Source organism: Bufo bufo, chromosome 10 (genome assembly GCF_905171765.1).
Source record: "Bufo bufo chromosome 10, aBufBuf1.1, whole genome shotgun sequence".
In the NCBI taxonomy this organism is placed as follows: domain Eukaryota; kingdom Metazoa; phylum Chordata; class Amphibia; order Anura; family Bufonidae; genus Bufo; species Bufo bufo.
Genome location: NC_053398.1, coordinates 93,731,679 through 93,754,418, shown reverse-complemented (window position 1 = coordinate 93,754,418; position 22,740 = coordinate 93,731,679). Strand labels below are relative to the sequence as shown.

At 41.5% G+C, this 22,740-nt stretch overlaps 2 protein-coding genes across 3 annotated transcripts in view; one reads left to right on the top strand and one right to left on the bottom strand.

Moving 5' to 3' along the window:
* Positions 1 to 22,740, top strand: part of PC (pyruvate carboxylase) — a 495,508-nt gene that overhangs the window by 441,029 nt on the left and 31,739 nt on the right. The gene's annotated exons all lie outside the window — the stretch shown is intronic.
* Positions 5,318 to 22,195, bottom strand: LRFN4 (leucine rich repeat and fibronectin type III domain containing 4). The gene is made up of 3 exons (XM_040410264.1): positions 22,064 to 22,195; positions 13,112 to 14,513; positions 5,318 to 6,104 (listed from the first exon to the last, which is right to left on the bottom strand). Exons 2-3 carry the CDS (start codon positions 14,491 to 14,493, stop codon positions 5,318 to 5,320), a joined length of 2,169 nt encoding a protein of 722 aa, XP_040266198.1. The 5' UTR covers positions 14,494 to 14,513; positions 22,064 to 22,195.

Sequence of the window (22,740 nt, the reverse complement as noted above, 5' to 3'; positions counted from 1 at the left end):
ATACTGTATATTTATATACAATTTATAATTACATTGGATTATTTATCTTTGCATTTTTAGTTCATGCCAATTTTATGTGATTTTTATGAATTTATAATGATTTACTAAAATCATATTTAATATTTGGGGCCTTGTGTGTTTTTGTAGATACTTAAATTCTTTTTACAGTACTGGTATATAGTAGAAAAGGCCTAAAGTGACATTGAGCATACTTCCTAATGCATGTGTATTGGGCTTCAAGATTTACCGTAATTAAAGGAGTTTTCCAAGACTTCGGAGAGTGGCCAACCCATGGTGGGGTTCATACTTACCCAAGTGCCTGCTTCATTGCTGTCTGGCCGGATACCAGGTAAGTATGATCCCCACTGAGAGTCTTTTTAAGTCTTGGATAACCCCTTTAAAGTGTAACTAACCCTTTATAGAACTTTATTTTAAATGCCCTAAAACTCATTTTTATAATGTATTACGGACTTTACTGTTTTACTGCCAAAATTGGCATCCGAAGTCCAGAATGTCTCTAGCGCTTTTCGCAGTTTGGAATCTGTGCGCCGCTGATGTATATGGTCTATGGGTGTACACACTCCACAGTGCTGCATGAGTAGAGGCCGCCGTGAGCTCAGTACTGGCAGGAGCATATATTGCTGCTGACTGCGCCTGCCCTGCTCAGCTAAAGCGTGGCAAGCAGATCAGTCCGGGTTTCCTGCACCAATGTGTTATGCAGAGCAATTTTGGCAGTAAAAGAGTAAAATCAATAATATAAGTGCTGTATGTTACAAAAATGAGTTTTTGAGTATTCGCAATAGTTTCAAAAAAATTTATATAAAAGGTTAATTACACTTTAAAAACCCACTGTCATACCAGTATATTCGTAAACCCACTGTCATACCAGTATATTCGTAAACCCACTGTCATACCAGTATATTCGTAAACCCACTGTCATACCAGTATATTTATCTTACAGTGTATTCATACCAGTATATTCATCATACAGTATTGGTCATACCAGTCATCATGCAGTATATTTGTAAACCCACAGTCATACCAGTATATTCCTCATACTGTATATGCGTAAACTCACTGTCATACCTGTATATTTATCATACAGTATATTCGTAAACCCACAGTCATACCAGTATATTCATTATACAGTATTGGTCATACCAGTATATTCATCATACAGTATATTCGTAAACCCAGTCATACCAGTATATTCCTCATACTGTATATGCGTAAACTCACTGTCATACCAGTATATTCAGCATACAGTATATTCATAAACTCACTGTCATACCAGTATATTCATCATACAGTATATTCGTAAACCCACAGTCATACCAGTATATTCATCATACAGTATATTCGTAAACTCACTGTCATACCAGTAGATTCATCATACAGTATATTCGTAAACTCACTGTCATACCAGTATATTCATCATACAGTATATTCGTAAACCCAGTCATACCAGTATATTCATCATACAGTATATTCGTAAACCCACAGTCATACCAGTATATTCATTATACAGTATTGGTCATACCAGTATATTCATCATACAGTATATTCGTAAACCCAGTCATACCAGTATATTCCTCATACTGTATATGCGTAAACTCACTGTCATACCAGTATATTCAGCATACAGTATATTCGTAAACCCAGTCATACCAGTATATTCATCATACAGTATATTCGTAAACCCACAGTCATACCAGTAGATTCATCATACAGTATATTCGTAAACTCACTGTCATACCAGTAGATTCATCATACAGTATATTCGTACGCCCACAGTCATACCAGTATATTCATCATACAGTATATTCGTACACCCACAGTCATACCAGTATATTCATCATACAGTATATTCGTAAACCCAGTCATACCAGTATATTCCTCATACAGTATATGCGTAAACTCACTGTCATACCAGTATATTCAGCATACAGTATATTCGTACACCCACAGTCACACCAGTAGATTCATCATACAGTATATTCGTACACCCACAGTCATACCAGTATATTCATCATACAGTATATTCGTAAACCCAGTCATACCAGTATATTCCTCATACAGTATATGCGTAAACTCACTGTCATACCAGTATATTCATCATACAGTATATTCGTACACCCACAGTCATACCAGTAGATTCATCATACAGTATATTCGTACACCCACAGTCATACCAGTAGATTCATCATACAGTATATTCGGAAACTCGCTGTCATACCAGTATATTTGTTTACTGTCTTAATGTTATAACATTACCATTACTTTTTCAGTTATTTATTGATATGCAACTTATGTGTCTTTGGTTAGAAGTACAATAAAATCTTTTATATTTATAGTGTACACATAATGCAGTGGTTTTTAGTGTACACTTTATTACTCAATATTGCCATTAGTGCCTTGGCACTTAGACTTAAAGGGCAAGAAGTTTATGTTGAAAAAGTTTACAGATGTAGTCATGCCTACACCCTACTACCACTCCTAAGCCACTATTACACTGGCCAATTGTCAGCTAGATCATCGGTAACGAGCGTGCATATGAAGTCTCATTAGCAATGATCTGGCAGTGTAATACTTTTGCAGATTACCCAATGAATGAGCAAACGCGCATTCATCGGACAATCCAGATTTTTAAAGATGCTTAAAAATCATTGCTTGCCGGCGGCAGATCCTGGTGTCTAATCACAATCTGCTGCCGGCAAACAACTAGTCAATATGGGGACGAGCAATGGCATTAGCGATCGCTCCTCCCTATACAGTGGAGGAGATCGCTGCATGTAATAGCAGCAGTCTCCTCCACTAACAAGCAGGCAATGCTTCCTTCCAAACAATTGCCTTCAAATTCTGTTAGTGTAATTCTAGTCTTAAAGTGAACCATGAAATGTAGCGTAGTCTGCAGGGAAATTATTCAGCAAAACATCTAAGAAACAACGCAGCGTCAAATAGTACTAACAAAGCGAATTAGAGAATACAAATCTCATGTAGACTTTTTTTAATTTATTTTTTAGGTGCAGAAATTGACCTGTTGTGCAGATTTTAAAATCTGCAGCCTGTCAATTGTTTTTGCGATTCAGCACCTTCTGTAGTGTTTTTTTTTTTTTTTTTTTTACAAAAACAGAAAATCTGCAACAAAAAATGCACCAAAACCGCAATATATGTGCTAATTTATGTGCGCTTTTGGGGCAGATTTATTGCGGATTTTCTGTACACAAATATGCACCATGTGCAGGCCCCCTTAGGGCTGTTTCACATGAGCAAGTCTATGGCGGGAATCCCGCTCCCTGTGTGAGTGTGATCCTCCGTTCTGGACTTGCAGGAGCGCACAGCATTATCAGGATTTATAATGATTTGTGCCTCTGCTTGACCTCACTTCTACAGAATCCTAGTGACATAAAGCGGTCAGAATGATCCTGTAGAAGTGAGGTCATACATAGGCTCACTGCATTATAAATCCTGATAATGCCGTGCTCTTCTGCAAGTCAAGAATGGAGGATCGCGCTCACACATGGAGCGGGATTCCTGCAATGGACTCGCTAGTGTGAAACAGCCCTTAAAGGTGACTAAACCTTTCTTTAGTTAATTGAGCTGCTCTGCTCCTTCAGCTCTCAACGGCTGTGCACGGCTTTTCAAGCGTGTGGAGCACAAATCCCATATACATGCAGTGGAGTCATAGTCCACATGCTCAAGTGGCCAAGCAGGGTTGTTGAAAGCCGAGGAGCAGTGCTTCTGCCCCTACGTATTTTTCAACACAGGTTTTAAATCTTTGCTGGAGAGTCCAGGCCATACTGGAACTGGCACCGTAGCTTTCCTCTAAATAAAATGCCCATATGTTAACCCATTTATTAAAGTGTATGGACTACAGTGTTGGCTCACAGAATGAAAAGAATGTGTGTTCTCCAAACCTCCAGGCCACGGCCACGATTTGTAATTCAGTTCAAGACACTACTGCATTTTTCCTTTGATCTTTATTTTATTGGCAAATGATAAAAAAAATTCCAATGAGTAGAGATATTTATATTTGAAGTTGAACTTTAAAGTGCTGCAGTCATTTAACTCACTGTGTAAGACATTTGCATGTATGAAAAAGGTAAATTTGCCTGTAAATCAGGAGAAAGCAGAAGATTCAATGGCAAAATAGGACAAGGTTCCACTTTGGATCCATTACAATGCGTTATGCCAACCAAGCATGTGTGTAAACACTGAAATCCGTTGCCCGCAGACTAAGTAGAACTTGTGTGGTTCTCTCCTAGCCAGTTGTCAGACAACATAACAAAAATCGATGTTCTAGCTTGGGCTACTGTCACACTAGCGGATCAGTTTTATCCTAATGCATTCTGAATGGAGAGCAATCCCTTCAGGATGCATCAGTTCAGTCGCTCTTATGTTTTTTGGCCGGAGAAATTTTTCTTTCTAGCCAAAAATCCGGAACACTTGCCGGAATGCCGGATCCAGCATTAATTTCCATAAAAAATGTATTAGTGCTTTAAAATTGCCACATTGACGGATCCGTTCTTCCGGTCTGCGCATTCGCAGACCTTTAAATCTGTGGGGGAAAAAATACCGGATCCGTTTTTCCGGAGGACACCGGAGAGACTAATCCGGTATTTCAATGCATTTGTCAGACTGATCCGCATCCGGATCCGTCTGACAAATGCATCCGTTTGCGTCCGGATTGCCAGATCCAGCAGGCAGTTCCGTTCCTCTGACGCAAGTGTGAAAGTAGCCTTAATATGGTAAATGTTATATTCCATGGCTTTGTGAACCCACCTGGCAAATATTCCCCCAGATCTGCATGTAGAGAAGGTGGTGACCGTATATGTGACAGTCCTTCCTGTGAGGATTGACTTTTCTGAAACACATTGAACTTTGTCAGGTTTGAGCCATAACCCTGCCGCTCCTGTACAGATCTTTATAAACTGTTTTCCCATTTCACTTTTGTGTGTGTTCCAAAAAGACGTCTTTGAGCTCTGGAAGGTTGTTTGCCTTATACATCCAAGGGTATAATTACATCCACAGAGAACTTCACAATTTCCAATCATATACGAATAAAGGATTCCCTTTTAGGTCAGAGAATTTTTTCACTTTCAGTCCAGTGGTTAAATCCTGGCAATGAGACAACTATCCAGTTTTCAGTCTAATTGTATGTTTAGTGCTTTCATTCTTTGTATCGATAAAGAAAAGTGCTTGTTCATGGCTCATTATTGAAGTGTTCTCTGGTGCGTCTCACCAAAATGAGTCCTTGTGCTGCCTCCTTATGAAGAGGTGGTTACTGTAACTGTTCTGTAAGTAACAAGGACGAAAATTAGACAATACTTTCTTCTAGCTCATCTGAGCCAGTGAATAACACTGGTTTTCCCTTGGGTAACTCCGTCCCACAGTGCGAAAGCATGCCATGTACAGATTGACTCCTCTTTGTCCATATAACACTGAGTCGCTTGGCATAGCTATAACAAGTTGTGGTTGCCATTTCCCCCATGTCCACAGAACAGCTTCGCTTTGTTTTTGGAATACCAAAACCTATACCATCTTCAGGACTTGATCCACAATGTGACCCTTCAGTACGTGAAGCCTTTATAGTTTTATCCTCCATCTTCTGTGACACTTCTCTCTGTCTGACCTTTCTACGTTGAGGTTTAACTCCATGGACAATCCTCCCAGAATCCTCTTTATACGTCACCTGGGAGCAACTGGCTTTGGCAGACTCGTTGTTTAGTCTTCTTTGTAGAAGCATGCCATTGGGTGTTAACTGGTTTCCATTAGTTTGGGAGTAAACGTTGGTTACTTTTGGAATGTCTGAGTGGGCAGTGCTGCATACCTTGTATTTTACCATCATCACCACGGTAAAGACCAGCAAAGTCACCACAATGACTCCCCCAATGATAATGGTTAAAGTGCCTCCCAGAAAATGAGCATGCAGTGAGCGACAGTCTGGGTATGCCTCTCCTGTAGTAAACTGAACACATCCCAAGGATTTGGTTGCAGCCAGTGAGGTTGCAACATCGTCAAAAATGGCCAAAATGCAAAGATCATAGTCTACTCCTGAAACTAGGTGCTTCAAAGTAAAGTACTTGGTTGTGGATGGCAGAATCCTAGAAGGAAAAAAAGATTGCTTTAGTTTTACACTTTTTGTACAAATAATCTCAAATTCTTCTGCCTTACTTATCGTTGACTATCTGCATCATTTCAAAGGATATAACTTTTTTTTTAAGCAATTATTACAATAAGAGATCCATTTTAATGATGGGAATTCTTAGGCTGACCATACACCATACACAATGTGGTCAGGCAATCCGCTTGTGGATGTCCGCTGATTGCCAGGCTACATCTGTACTTTCCAGTCAGCGCCTGTATGTGCTCATTGTTTCAAATAGCATTCACAGACACAGACCAGCAATTCAGGAGGGGACTGGCAATTAGCACTTCTCCACATTTATATCCCCCTGCTTGACTGCATCATGATCGGGCAGCCTTAAAGGCTTCTGTCACCCCAAAACCCTTTCTTTTTTTTTTTTTTGGGCTTGTTAAAATCCTTTTATTACGACTATTCCCTACATAGGGATCTTACCTTTGGCTGTGGCTTCTTTTCCTTAAAAAACGATCTTTTAAAATATGCAAATCACTTCACTACCAGCAAGTAGGACGTCTACTTGCTGGTAGCCGCCGCAAAAAACCGCCCCCTCCTCCTGTTGATTGACAGGGCCAGCGAGCGCTCTCCTCCTCCGGCTGGCCCGGTCATCATTTCAAATCCTGCGCGTCTTCATTCAGCGCAGGCGCTCTGAGAGAAGGAGGCTCGTCCCCTCAGCACTCCCTCAGTGCGCCTGCGCCGATGATGTCACCGAAAGAGAAGACGTCATCGGCGCAGGCGGGAGGGAGTGCTGAGGAGGCGAGCCTCCTTCTCTCAGAGCGCCTGCGCCGAATGAAGACAGGCGCGGGATTTGAAATGATGACAGGGCCAGCCGGAGGAGGAGAGCGCTCGCTGGACCTTTTTAAGGAAAAGAAGCCACAGACAAAGGTAAGAGCCCTATATAGGGAATAGTCGTTATAAAAGGATTTTAACAAGCTAAAAAAGAAAAAAAGGGTTTTGGGGGTGACAGAAGCCCTTTAAGTATCAGATTTATTTATGTACAGTATTTACAAGAATACTGAAGCCTTTAAAGGGTTTGTACTTAGATAGAAACTTATCAGTTAGACCCTCTGGCTCCTGACTGATTTCACTGTGAAGGGGAAGCAACATACGCCACATGTGAGATGTTGACTGCAGTGGACAAATGGAGAACATTTTCTAAAAATTCTATTCGAAAAATGGCCTTTACCCTTTAGCCCAAAATAAGTGCAATGCAATAATAAGAAAATTGTGTTCAAAGGTGTTCATAGCTTTTAAATCTTCTTTAAGGGGTTGTGCAGCCATTAATATTGATGACCTATCCTCAGAATAGGTCATCAATATCGGATTGGTGGGGTCCGATTCCCGACTCCCCTGCCGATCAGCTGTTTGAAGAGGAGGCGGTGCTCATGCAAGTGCTACTTCCTCTTTAAAGGGTTTCTGTCACCCCATTAAACGTTTTTTTTTTTTTTTCTTTAATAATAATCCCTATAGTGCGATCTCATGATACATAATCAAATTAATAATTTTGGTTCAGTAGATTTTGGTAAAAAACGATTTTTAAAATATGCTAATTACCTTGCTACCAGCAAGTAGGGCGGCTACTTGCTGGTAGCAGCCGCATCCTCCGATGGTAATGACGCCCCCTCGGCATGCTGATTGACAGGGCCAGGGAAGGTAATCCTTCTCTGCTGGCGCTGTTAGAATTTGAAATGTCGCGCCTGCGCCGTACCTGGCTTCAATCGGCGCAGGCGCACTGAGAGGCGGCCGCTCTGCTCGACTGCTCCATCCTCAATGCGCCTGCGTCGATGACGTCATCGCATACACCCGGAAGAGAAGACGCCGGCGTCTTCTCTTCCGGGTGTATGCGATGACGTCATCGACGCAGGCGCATTGAGGATGGAGCGGTCGAGCAGAGCGGCCGCCTCTCAGTGCGCCTGCGCCGATTGAAGCCAGGTACGGCGCAGGCGCGACATTTCAAATTCTAACAGCGCCAGCAGAGAAGGATTACCTTCCCTGGCCCTGTCAATCAGCATGCCGAGGGGGCGTCATTACCATCGGAGGATGCGGCTGCTACCAGCAAGTAGCCGCCCTACTTGCTGGTAGCAAGGTAATTAGCATATTTTAAAAATCGTTTTTTACCAAAATCTACTGAACCAAAATTATTAATTTGATTATGTATCATGAGATCGCACTATAGGGATTATTATTAAAGAAAAAAAAAAAAAAACTGTTTAATGGGGTGACAGAAACCCTTTAAGATTACACTTCCATTCACTTGAATGGAACAAGCACTTGTAAATACACTGCGCCACCGCTGGAAGCGAGACAACACGCAATGTAATCTTGAAGAGAAAGTAGTGCTAGTGCGAGCATCTCCTCCTCGCCAAACAGTTGATCATCAGGGGTGCTGGGAGTCGAGCCTCCATCGATCAGATATTGATGACTGATCCTGAGGATAGGTCATTAATATTACTGGCTGCACAAACGCTTTACATAACGTCAGGTCATTTTGTAGCCCAGTCAGTCAGACAGTACATGTTTAGATTGAAGCATTTGGGACTCAAGTAGAAGACTAGACACACACTGCCAAGAACATCAGCCCTACCAGATAATACAGTAGTTGGGCCTTTAAACATATATCTAATGCTAGCAAAATGCTGATCTTTTAATTTAGTACTAAGATTATTTTCATGGTTATGGTTTGTCGCATTATGACCAAGAAATGCTTCACAGTATACTTGTCCATTGTTACATTATTGCACAGGTTTCATTCCATCAACTTGATTCAAGTCCATTGATCATACCGTAAAACAAGTCTTAAGAGATTTATTTGTGTCATTATTGCTCTTTGCAAATGACAGATATTAGTTCACTGCATTGTTGGGCTGTGCATATCGTTTCCTCTCAATCCATACCAGGCATAATCGCTACATTTTATCTTTGCATACAGACGTCTGTTGGGTCTCATCATTTGGTAATCTTTAGGGAAACGGCTGTTACTGGCAGAATTCTATTATATCTCTCCCACAGGCGCTAGAATATGGCTCCATTATCCCCTTGAGACTGTAGTGCTGACACCGGATCCTCAGGCTCTCTGCAATAGATGCCCTGAAATGAACTGCAGTTGCTCCGTAATCAGGTTCAGCTCTCCAAAAAGTGTGATTGGTGAAATAAAATCAAACTGAGAATTGGAACAAAGAATCCTCTCATGAAATGTGAAAATGTAGACCTGTCTGACGTTCACTTAGTGAGTTTGTCAGCGTCTGTCTTAATGGATCCAATTAGGGATGCATACATGAACTGTTTAATATTAATGTAGAAAGTTAGGGGTTTTGTTTGTTCAGGGAGAAGGCCAACCATTATTCCTGTAATTAGAGCTCACCGCCAGCATATACATTCAGTAATGTAAAGATCTGAGACCCCCCAGCAGTAATCTTTTTCTGGATGCTTTTGTCATGGTACATGATGTAGATCTGTCATCCCTCTTGTAAGGTCAGAGTTTGGAGAACAATTACAAAGGAGTGTCCAAAAAGGTCTTTTCATAGACTGTCTTTTATGGAGATTGCAATACCAAAAAATATTTAAGCCTTAAAGGAAGCCTGTCTCATTATACATGCAGTCCTATATGTGGGCAGCACGGTATAGGAGTAAGAACCAAGCAGATAGGGGATAGTGGGAGAAGATTCAGTGGAATTGATGCAATAAAACCTCTGGTCTTTCCATGCTCAGCAATCCTATGGACCGTCCAACTCAGGAAGGCTGCATGCCACTGAATAGGGCCGCCAACTGGACTCCAAATCTTAGAAAGCACAAAGATTTTAATGGACAAGTTACACGGAATATTTTCTCATAAAATCTGCTCAAGTCCTCCTATTCCATAACTTTCTGCCCACAGATCAGATGCCATGTTCAACATGACAGGTCCCCTTTAGCTACCCTACTTGTTCATTTGTAACTTCCTCACCAATATAAACGAAACTTATCACTAGATGAGTTGAGAACTTTTTATTTATATATATAGTTTTACTTTAAAGCATCATTCTAAGGGTCCATTCACACGTCCGTAAGTGTTTTGCCGATCCACAAAACACTGACACCGGCCATGTGCACATGGCTGGCACTATAATAGAAAATGCCTATTCTTGTCTGCTATTGCGGACAAGAATAGGACATGTTCTATCTTTTTGCGGAACGGAAGTGCGGATGCGGACAGCACACTGTGTGCTGTCCGCATCTTTTCCGGCCCTATTGAAAATGAACGGGTCCCTAAAATGAATGGGTCCGCACCCATTCCGCATCATTGTGGAACGGATCTGGACCATTCATACGGACGTCTGTGTCAACCAACTGTTTGACGGGCTCTCAGTTAAAAGGACCCTCAAGTTGGAATGCTCAGTATAAATAAAATTAAAGAGGACCTTTCATGGTTTTGTATTAATGGAGATAAATACCTTTACTTGCGGGGTAGCCCCGCTGATGCTGCCACCCTGCCTGATTTTTTAAAATATAGCTGCTCTGCCCCCTAACTCCTGTCCGTCCCCCCGCAATTTTCATGCTTAGGATGCTAATACTGAGCATCGGAACAGAGAGGAGGAGACGCCAGGGTTTCTCGATGGGCGTCTCCTTCTTCCTAGCTGTGCCGCGATCCAGTCACAGCGGAGAGCGTCACAGCCAGGGAGAAAAAAAACTCACCTTCTCCAGGGTGGCAGCATCAGCGGGGGGTACCCCGCAAGTAAAAGTATTTATCTCCATTAATACAAAACCATGAAAGGTCCTCTTTAGGAAGTATTCTGGTAAGAAGACGTTATCCTCTATAACTATTAGATTGGCAGAGGTCTGATCACTGTCACCCCCGCTAATTTCAAGAACAGGGGCTCACACTACTGCTCCATTCATCTCTATAGGACTTTTGGAGATAGCGGAGTACTGTACTCGGCTATATTCAGCAGTGTGCATGCTCATTTATTGGCTCCTTTTATTTCTGGGGTCCCCGTTCTCAAGATTGTAGAGTTCCAGCAGAATTCCGACCAAAATAATTGCAGCCCACAGTTTCCCCAAGCTTGGCCTTCCATGTGGTTTATAGGAAATTTAGGCAACAAAGTGCTAGTTTTAAATCATGTTTTTGGGTTAAAGTTAGGACTTAGGATAGGCTAATCTTAGCCTTTTAATTATATTCTCTTCAATCATTCAGCTGTAGTCTAACTTTTGCCCTATAGATCTTGCTACATAACCCAAGTATGATTCAGCTTAGAAACAACTGACTGCATTTCAGTAATGGCGTATTGTTCCTTCCTTAGTGGTGAGGTCCTAAGCAGCTTCTCACTACTGCTGCCACCACCATGTTTGATTCTAGGTGTAATGTGCTTACTGAAGAAGACTACACTTATCTAATGCCAGACATATTAGGACCTGTGTTCCACTTTTCACTCATTTGTCCCTAAAACATAATTTCAAGCAGCATGACAGCTTATTGAGAATGTTTTTCTTTAGATTTTGGTCTAAGATGTTTTATGATGTTTTGTGCTTTATGTCAGCCTGAAAGAATTTAGCTTTAAATGTCAGTTTAGAGATAATGATGCAGAATGTGGTTCCGGGGGAATACTAGGATCATAGAACTAGCTGTATAACTCTTTTTACATTGTTGTATTTCAACAGTTTTTCCCTCCTCTTTTCTGGTATTTGCTTTTATTATGGCGTAAGTTCTTGTACAAACTTTGCAGTGATTATTTCAGAGAGACTAAAACACGGAATAATGAAAAACATTTGAAATAGGGGCTAAAAGAGGTGGAACCAGTTATTAACTTTAGTCCTTTCACAAGGTTTGACCATCATTATTATTAGTGCAGTAACGTTTTTCTCTAGTTACTGTATATTCTAAAGAGAGCAAACATTTTTTTCTGCACTCATCTACAACCACCAAATAATAATATAATGGCCAGCAGCCAAAAAGAAGGAGCAGACATCTGCTTCTGAGATTGCCTTGAGCCTGGATAGAGGAACCTCAATAGAACTGTACCTATCAATTAAAATACTGTGTGATAATTGACAGAACTAAGAACATTATAATATTCAGTATCAATTCATTCAAGACCTTCATCTATTGCATTTTGTCAGTAGCTTAGGATATAGGTAGAAACATCATTATCTGGAACTATGAGAAGAAAGTTGCTTTTTTATTGTAAATTAATTTGCTAATAGTCTTAACTAAAAATCCTCAATGGACTGCAAATTAATCCTGCAGGTAACAGATAAAATGATGGAGTATGACTGTAGTCTGCTACCATAGAAACACAAAGGTCTGCTTAACAGCTGTATACAAAATAAGATGAGAACATTTCTCATTAAAGGGGTTCTATACCTTTTTCCTACTGACAATCTATCCTTTGGATATGTAATCAGCATTTGATCGGTGGGTCCATCACCCGGGATGCCAGTCAGCTGTTTGAGAAGGCAGCGGTGGGTGCTCTCAGTAGTGTCACAACTATGTCACGTGGCCTGGCCACAGCTCAGCCCCATTGAAGTAAATGGGGTTGAGCTGTGCCCAGGCCACTAGACATAGTTGTCACATAGCTGGCCTTCAGGAAGCAGCGATAAGGCTGCAGTGCTACTGCCTTCTCAAACAGCTAATCGGCGGGTGTCACGGTTGTCGGACCCCCACTGATTAGATGCTGATTACCTATCCAAAGGTTAAATTATCCGTAAGAAAAAGATATAGAACCCCTTTAAGTTGATTTGCACAATTGCCCCTCTTTGCATCTAGATGCATTGGGGGAAATAAAACCATGGTGGAGACTCTACTCTGGAATTACCATAATGGTGCTGCCTTGCTGAAACCTGAAGCTAATGGGTTAATATTATGTTGTTAATTCATATTAATATTCTCTTTCCTTTAATTACGAATAAGAGAGTGTCCGTGGCATTTGCTATGTAGAGGAAGACAAATTGTAATCTACAGTACAGAACTTAGATACACAGCTGAGTTGTTCTTACCTGTAAACCAGTGTGTCGTCCGCAGTGCAGTTGTATTGGACCTGGTACATCCATACTACATAGGCTGACCTGTTTATGTACCATCTTATCAGTGCAGAAGATGAAGTGACTTCAGTCACCACAACAGCATTGTCCTGTGTCTTCCTGTCTTCTGTAGCATTAACAGATGTCTTTGATGAAGTGGTGATATCAGAAGACCCAGGATCCTGCCTCAATACACTAACTGTTCCATTATTACGATGGGGCAAAGGGATCATTTTTAGATCTACTTGGGCTGTTGATTCCCCAGCAGCATTGATTGCTATACAAGTATATGCTCCATCGTCCCTGATAGTTGTAACTAGTATGTCTAACGTTCCATTTCGATAAGAAGCTGTCCTAGATGAGTTTGCCATTATTTTATCATCTGGTGATACCCAATGAATTACAGGCTCTGGGTCTCCAATCGCACGACACTTTAGTGTTGCCCTTTGTCCTTCTAACACCCAAAGCTGATGTGTGTGACGTGTAATTAGTGGGGGCTCACATGTGAACTCCTCTTCTGGTATTGACCAGAAATAACGCCCAGCTAGCTGTGGAGGGGATGCACACGTCTCCATGTCATCCTCTCTTACTAATCTGCGTAACCATAATAGCTCACAGTTGCAATGAAATGGATTACCTCCAAAATTTAGCACAATTGTTGATGTATAAGGGGTAGGGCTGACCACTCCAGTTTGGGAACGGACAAAAAGTGGGTCTGGAGGTAGTGTACGCAGCCTGTTAGATGTCATGTCCAGTCTGGAAAGCTTGTAAAGTTCTGAGAACGTGCCTTCCATTACAAAGTCTATAAGGTTGTGGTCGAGATTGAGTGTATGTAAACTAACCATGTTCTGGATAGCCTCCCATGGAACACTAATCAGATTGTTATAGGATAAATCCAAGTCCTCCAAAGTTGAGAGGAAATCATCAAAAGTAGCCACTGGGATTGTCACAAGCTGGTTATTGTTGATAATGAGATGTTGAAGATTTAGCATGCCTCTCAAAGAGTCTTCATGAATGGTAGTAAGACGGTTTCCATCTAAATGTAAAGACCTCAAGCTCTCAAGATCACCAAAGGCATAAGGTTGAATGTCATCAATTGTGTTTCTTGATAATGTGAGGTCCACCAACCCTGTCATATTAAGGAAGTTTTCTTGATCCACTACTCTAATAAAGTTATCCGCCAACCGTAGCTCCACAGTCCTGCGATCTATATTGGGTGGCACATAGAGTAGTCCCTTGTTAGCGCAGAGTGTGCTGAGAGATTCTGAAAGGTTTTGGCAGGTGCAATGAAAGGGACAAGAATGGACCATGGTCACAAGGCTTCCTAGCAGTAGAACACCCCAGACCAACCTTTCCATGGTAGATGAAGTGTTAACGCCTGCAAAAGAAAAATTATGTTTTGTTAACTTGTCAGGTTTTGTAATCTTGATTAAAAAAAAAGAGAAAACTAGAAATTTTTCAGATCATCCATGTTGCGCTAAAGTTTGTCATCTCCTTACGCCTTTAACGCAAGAACATCTCTCATATCTGCTTCTTCCGCAACCCTGAGTGATCATCATCTCCCGTCTGGACTACTGTAATATCCTCCTCTGGCCTTCTGTCTAGCACTCTCGCACCCCTCCAATCTATCCTCATATATTCTGCTCTGTTTCTCCTCTGCCTCTTTCCTCTGTCAGTCCCTTCACTGGCTCCCCATTGTCCAGCAAATTTAGTTCAAAGTACCAACAACTACATATAAAGCTGTCCGCAATCTGTCCCCTCATATCTCTGACCTGCTTTCCTGATACATCCCCACACGTAATTTCCAGTCCTCACAAGGCCTCTTTATTTGTTCTCCTCTTGTCTAGTCCCTGCACAATAATTTACAACATTTCTCACCTGCATTTCCCATACTCTATAACTCACTACCCCTGCACATGACTCTCCCCCAACATTGAAAGCTGGAAAATGTATATGAAAACCCACCTCTTTAGGAAAGCCTACCTCCTGAAATAATCATGCTGCCACCACACAGTCAGATGAGCAGCTTTTACCCTTCTCTACTGTTTCCCCTTTTCCTTGTAGATTGTAATATCTAGCAGGCAGGGTCCTGTCCCCCTCTATATACCCCCTCTTACAATAGGTTCACTCTAGGGTTAGGCAATCCAACAGCATGTTCCAGTAAAAATGCTGTCTCTCAGCTGGACAAAAGCCATTGCATGCAGCAGTTTTTGTCTGGTCCAAACCTGACATTCATGCCGGAAAGTGGACAGATCCTCGCAAGATCCCTTTCTAGTCAGTGGAGATCCATCGGTTACCGGCAGTATCTGGCAATGCTGAATAAAGTGAAATCTGGCAGGCTGCTGTATTTCATAACGCAGATGTGAACCTACCCTTAGATGTACAGCACCATGAAATGAATGGGGTTGTCCAATAATAAGTAGTCTGAAGCACACCTTGCCTCTCATCAGTGGCTCAGAATGCTGCTTTATCGTTCGCTCTGTTTTGCTATAAATTGCTGGTCTATGTCCGGCACAAAATCACCAAGCCTTTACATTTTTTGTACATTTTGAGAAGATTTCCTGTACAGCAAGAATAGAATATCTATAAACTACAAGCAAGTAGACCACTTGTGATTAAAGTAATGATCCTGTAATGGATGCACATGAGCCAAATGAGGCTTGGTAAGTGGTAGCCGGAAGTGCTACGTTTACTACTCGTAGGTCCATACTTCCTATACTCTGCACTGCCTTCGAGGCTGTAATCTAGGCCATTCAGCCGCCATTACTAATGAGGTCATTTTTGCAATAGTAATATCCGGGAAATACATATGGAGACAAAGAAAGAAAAGGGAACTATATTGAGAACCTATCGCAAAATGCCTGAGCTATATCTCAAACATGAAATAAACTGCTAGTGACATCTCCTAAACACAGTAGCCATTGACAAGGGTTGTATTTAAGTATAGGAATAACTTTGAGAACCATTTGAGACCTTACATTTCTGTAAGGTCTAATTTACAGTTTTCCTTAGTTAAGCTGAAGAAGATATTAAAGCTAATATGTAGCACTTTAGCATAATTTCCACTTAATCATAAAATACGCAATTTTTCATCAAATGCTCTCTTGAGGCTGCCATTAAAAGGGAGTGTCAATACAATCCATTATATTGCACTTAGTCGCTATACATCTGAATGCACATTACGTAAAGGAATTTTGAATGTTTTACCACTTTCTCTTCTGTGCCTGCTATTATTGCTGTCGCTACGTGAATATGCGAGAGTAATGGCTCTCCTCAGCACGAGCCCACTTGGATAGTATTGAATTTCCATCCTGCATCCTTCTATTGCAAGATCAATAGCTATTTTCAGGCAGGTCTTTTCCTTCGTTCCTTCTTTAAGATGATTTCTGTTATTAGGCTCTGCCCTACAGGCATGAACTTGTTTAGTTAAGAATGTGGTTAGGGATGCTTGACCTTAAACTTGATTCCTACTGCAACAGAAGGTCTAAACCTGTATTTACAGTCAACCTCTTTCTTTTGGGTAAAAAATTAAGGCAATTTTTCTACCTCATGTACCAAAACTGCCAGAAAAAAACTGCCTTGTTGCAGCCAATGGTTTAACTTTTTCTTCTTAGGCCTCTTTCACACAGGGGGCGTCCCGGATTTGCTCCGGATGCGTCCTGGGTGCATTGCGGGAAACCCGTGCGAGTGCGCACGCAATTTCAGTCAGTTTTGATTGAGATTGCGTTGTGTTATTTAGTTTTTTTTGCGCGAGTGCAATGCATTTTGCACACGCGTGATAAAAAACTGAATGTGGTACCCAGACCCAAACTTCTTCACTGAAGTTCGGGTTTGGGTTTTGTGTTGTGTAATTTTTATTATTTTCCCTTATAACATTGTTATAAGGGAAAATAATAGCATTCTTAAAGGGAACCTGTCATCGGGATTTTAGGTATAGAGCTGAGGACATGGGTTGCTAGATGGCCGCTAGCACATCCGCAATACCCAGTCCCCATAGCTCTGTGTGCTTTTATTGTGTAAAAAAAAACGATTTGATACATATGCAAATTAACATAAAAGAGTCCTATCTTACTTGTGTGACCGGAGAAGAGTCATATTTTCAAGCTCTGACTCATCTCTGGTTAATTTGCATATGTATCAAATCGGTTTGTATACACAATAAAAGCACACAGAGCTATGGGGACTGGGTATTGCGGATGTGCTAGCGGCAATCTAGCAACCCATGTCCTCAGCTCTATACCAAAAATCCCGGTGACAGGTTCCCTTTAATACAGAATGCTTAGTAAAATGTGCCTTGAGGGGTTAAAAAAATAATAATAAATTTCTCACCTCATCCACTTGATGGCGCAGCCGGCATCATCTTCTTTCAGGACCTGCAAAAGGACCTTTGATGACATAATCACGCTCACCACGTGGTGAGCGCGGTGACATCAGAGCAGGTCCTGCTGAATGAAGATAGAAGGATCTTCTATCTTCATTCAGAAGGACTTGCGCTGACGTCACCGCGCTCACCACGTGGTGAACGCGATTAAGTCATCAAAGGTCCTTTTGCAGGTCCTGAAAGAAGACGATGCCGGCTGCGCCATCATGTGGATGAGGTGAGTAATTTTATTTTTTAACCCCTTAAGGCACATTTTACTAAGCATTCTGTATTAAGAATGCTATTATTTTCCCTTATAACAATGTTATAAGGGAAAATAATACAGTGAATAGACTTTAATGGGATCGGGGTTGCTCATCCTTATCATCTCCTAGCAACCATGCGTGAAAATCGCACCCTATCCGCACTCGCTTGCGATTTGCACATTCATTTCTATGGGGCCTGAGTTGCGTGAAAACGCAGAATATAGAACATGCTTCGAATTTCACGCAACGCACAAGTGATGCGTGAAAAACATTGCTCATGTACACAGCACCATTGAAATTCATGGGTCAGGATTCAGTGCTGGTGCAATGCGTTCACCTCGCACATTACACCCACGCGGAATACTCGCCCGTGTGAAAGTGGCCTTAAACTGGACTAATTCAAGCTGTACTGGATTAATTCAAGCTGTGATTGGTTGCTCAGGGTAAGAAGACCAGGGTTTCTGGATGACCATTTTCAGAAAATGTTTCATATTGAGGTGTTTTTTATGTTTTAGTTCTATTTATTCCTTTTTCTATTAAAGAGTATCACTTATATTCACTAATAATTTCTAACGGTACCACAACATGGCATGGTCGTGATCCATTCTGGTCGCAGCCAGCTACGGTCTAGAACTGTTCTGTCAATTAGGCTAAGAAGGCACCTTCAATACCGTGTGGCCATTAAGAATTCTGGCCGCCTATACAGTGTCTTTATTAGTTATCTATCAGGCAGCTGCGGCCTTATTGGCTGTGCAGTTCTTGACCACAGCTGTCCGCAACAAGAACGGATCACAACCGTGCCGTGTGGTCATACCCTAATACGCCATTGTAAACTTACACGGTCTCAGCGAGTGATTTCCATCAATGATTTGAGCCTAAACCAGAAGCAGGACCAAAACACAGAACAGCAGCAATAGGAGCTTCCCTTTATACATACCTTATCTCTGTGTAGGCTTCACTCCTGGTTTTGGCTCACAATCACTTATGAAACTCTCTTACCAAAACACTGACGTGTGAACTAGGCCATAAACTGCACAAGATTTATTTTTCACATCCAATGATGCTGGATGATAAATTTAGTGTATTTTTGCATTAACTTTACACTACCTATGCATCGAGTTAGTTTACTAGAAAAAAAAGTACCCTTTTTTTTGTTGTTGCACAAACCATGTAGAGGCTTGCATGCCAGTCTATCCCTGATAAAAACCATGTAGGCAGTTATGCCAATATCCTTGGGATTTTAACAGAATGGTTTTGCCCTGTGTGGGTAGCAATGCCATCTCATACAATAGACATTATTAGGCACATAGAGCTCCACCCCCTACACACGGTCTTTGAAGATACCCACTTTTCATATTTCAGTGGATGTTATTACTATAACAGGGCAGTTTTTTCCCAAAAAGGACCGTAGGAAATGGCTACCTTTACAGCCTCCATTGTGGTTGTCCCTGAGCTTTTCAAGGTATTTATATAGAACTATCCTCCCAGTTTCTGCTATTCACACTTTGACATTGTAAAGCTAATGCATGAAATATACAGTATATATAACTAAAGGACTGAGAAGAATTCTCAATGACTTTTCATTCAAGGACAACTCAAGGACCTTTTTTGTATGTTTGCTGGAAATGCTTTTTAATCTTGTCCCTTATATTTTGTTCTGTTCAAAGTTACAAATATCAAAAATCATTCAGGGACATTCCTATTTCTTTTCAGATGTGAGCATTTAGAATATCTGGATGGTGCCTATTTAAATATAAAATGAACACCCCTGCATATTTTTACATCGCTTCCTCTATGTATAAAGTTGCAGTCTACATTTTGCCATGTTTCCCATTGCTTCTCGTCCATATTGCATGTATTTTCTTCCCAGTGCTCTAATTTATTCTTCCTCTTCTTCCCCTCTGTTCTCATGCTTCTTTTCTTCCCTCTGCTATTCTTGTCTCTAGTTGACAGTTAGCTCTGTGACCCCTTTATCTGAGAATCTGTACAAACTCCCAGGCGGGAGTGAGATCTTTGCCGGGAGCTTAGTGTCGGGGTTAATATAAATCTGTCCCTGGATCTGTCTCTAACCGTCAACATCTCACGTCGTTTCGGCACATATACACCCTAGGCTGCTGCTATACTCCTTATGAATACATGTATCAGAGGTGTATCCCTCACCAATCAATATGATCCAATTATTCATTACAGTTTCCTCACGAATTAGCGCCTGATGAAGGTGGTCTATTTAACATACTTGTTATATGTTTGTTCATGAAGTGGGTCCTAAAAGAATTGGGCGGCAGACATGTTCTGCATGGCAGGATTTCAAGCTTTCCTATTGAGTTAGTATTCTGCAGTATTTAGGGAAACTTTGGATTGTGAAGAGTATAACGAGCGATCTAAGGATTTAGGAAGCACCATGAGTTGGCATTTGTTAGATGTGGTGAGATCTCCCATGCAGATAATAGCAATGCAGATATATTTATTTGATGTCTGGAAGTATGTAAGTATATGCAATAGCATGAAAGTAACCATGGTTTTAGATGAGGTAGGCCACCAGAGTCTGCCCAGGGGGTTGCAGTGTGTGGCAACTTCTAGAGATAACCATGCGGCCTATACTTCTCTATGCAGGATACAAAGAGAAACATTTTAAGCAGCACCACATTGTGGATGAAAAGCCTTGATATTGGATTTTACTACATGTGATACTTTGTAAGGAAAGAGTTATAGGGCCAGCTGACAATTGAGAGATACACATAAGTGTGAAGATACCATCAAGAAGAAATCTAGAACCTGCCACTGGGATCTTTTATGTAGACCCTGTTAACATTAATTCTTGTGTTGTACAGGCTCCATTCTGCCATTCCTTCCTCCTCCATACCTACAGATGAGACTTTATCAGCTTCCTTGTTGCTTAGCAAATGGTTGCTAAGCATTTCTTCTGAAAACCGGACTGTGCCAAGTGGTAAAAGATGGACACCAGTCATGGCAATTGCTTAAGATGAACCCTCAGTTAAAAAGTAAAAAGAATGAATGTAAATGGGCTCAAACTATTTGGCAGTGAATGGCTTTTGGGCTTCAAAAAACCTTGATGTGCCAGAACTGGGTGGTGAATTCCAAAAGTATTTTACAGGCCAAGGCTAACGAGGATAGACATCTGATATAACTTCTTAGCGCTAAAATAATGAAATATTAATTTGAGACAATTATCATAACCAGCCCTTCCTCCATTATGTTCTCTAAGATGCAGCACCTCCTACTGACGAGTTCCAACCAACTGGAGGACTTGGCTCTCAGGTAAAGCAGTGTCCTTACTTCTCCTCAGTCAAAGGCTCTAAGGGCCCAGCAGCTCATCAGGGTCACGTGTGATCTCATTATCACGATTGGGAAGCCTACACACACATATCTACATATATCCTCACATACATATCATGACATTTCTCAGTCTGGTGGCTCAGGTTGCCTCAGTCTCACTGGCCTCGACCCCAGGCAGCAGTTGTGTTGTTTTTTTCCTATTGATTTTCTTTTTCTCCTCTTAATTTTACTGCTGCAGTCCTGACATAAGTGTCACGGTGCATACTGATGTGAACGCTATATATAGGTGAGAATACAGACTTTGCATCACTGCTGTCTAAAGGAGGCGCTCCTCAGCACAAGATTTCCCCTTTAAATTTCTCTCCGACCAGTAAAGAAAGCAGTAATATAGGATCATTAGAATTGACCGGGCACAGGCAGACGGGCAAATATAATCATTTAGTGCCTGAGTTATGAGTCGCACATGCCAGGGCGCTTTATGTCTTCACCTCTATCTCTATGGACATTAAGAGTCACCCTATGAGGTTTCTCTGATTTCATTGCCTTTATATTAGTAGCGCACTGGCAATATTTAGCCTTTATAGCTCCTCTCCATGTTGGAGAAAGTTCAGGCGACCCCCCTGCCTCGCCCCTGTGTGGGTCTCCAGCTTCGGTTTCTCCTAGGAGGTCTACATCAGGATTTTCATATCTAGTTCTCTCTGAATGACGGCTCAGTGTCTATCTTATAATTCCTAATATTTCTTACATTTCTTATCAGTTTCTATGTCAACAATCTAGTGGCTGGCGTTCTTCGAGCATATATTGTATTAGCTGGGGCTGTGCACACATATCTCTTACCAGTCCAAGATACAGTCTCTATTGGCTAGCACACATAATATGCACATGTAACCAGGCAGTGTTAAGGTACGCAGGGATGGATGCGTTGCCTTCACATATATGTAACATACATTCATTACAGTAAGCAGCCAGTATATATGTATTAATGCACTCTTTCTTCTCTAATACCTGTGTGTTCCTCCTTGCCTCACTGGTCTCCCTCGGTTGTCACTGTTCTTTTGCCCTCCTGGCCTTGAGTACTTGGCATCTGTGTTGAACAGGGCATTTCCAGGGGCAGAAGACCTGAGAGCAGGGCTGTTTTTTATTTCTTTTTGGAAGCCCTTTTTCTCCTCTGTCAAAGTCTCCTTTTCTTTACTGCAGTCCTCTCTCTCTCTGTCCCTCTGACAGATCCCACAGGAGAGATCGGACCTTCTGTGCAGGACCAATCCTATGGCACAGCCCCATTATTTCCCAAACAATTTGGGCCTTAATGTGACCCCAGTCATGAGCCCTGAGAAGATCCAGACAGAACAGCTTATTTTAGAGGCATGAATATTTCCCAGCCTCTAAATCCTTGCTTCGTAGATGTGTTAACCCATCAGAGAAGAAGTCGCAATCCTTCTTTCTTGCAGTAAATTTTATATATTCCTCATATAGGTGAACTGTATGGTCAGTGAGTCAGAGAGATACATGAGCGAGCAGGAAAGGATGTAAAAGTAGCACTAGCATATTTCCAATGTAAATCCTGGGGAAGAAAATCTGCTTGCTCCCAGGGTCCCAGGGTCCAGATATGAGGAGGCAGGAATCCAGATGTGCTCATCTCATGTACTTACGGGGAAAAAGTAACAGGGGGCTATAGATTTAAA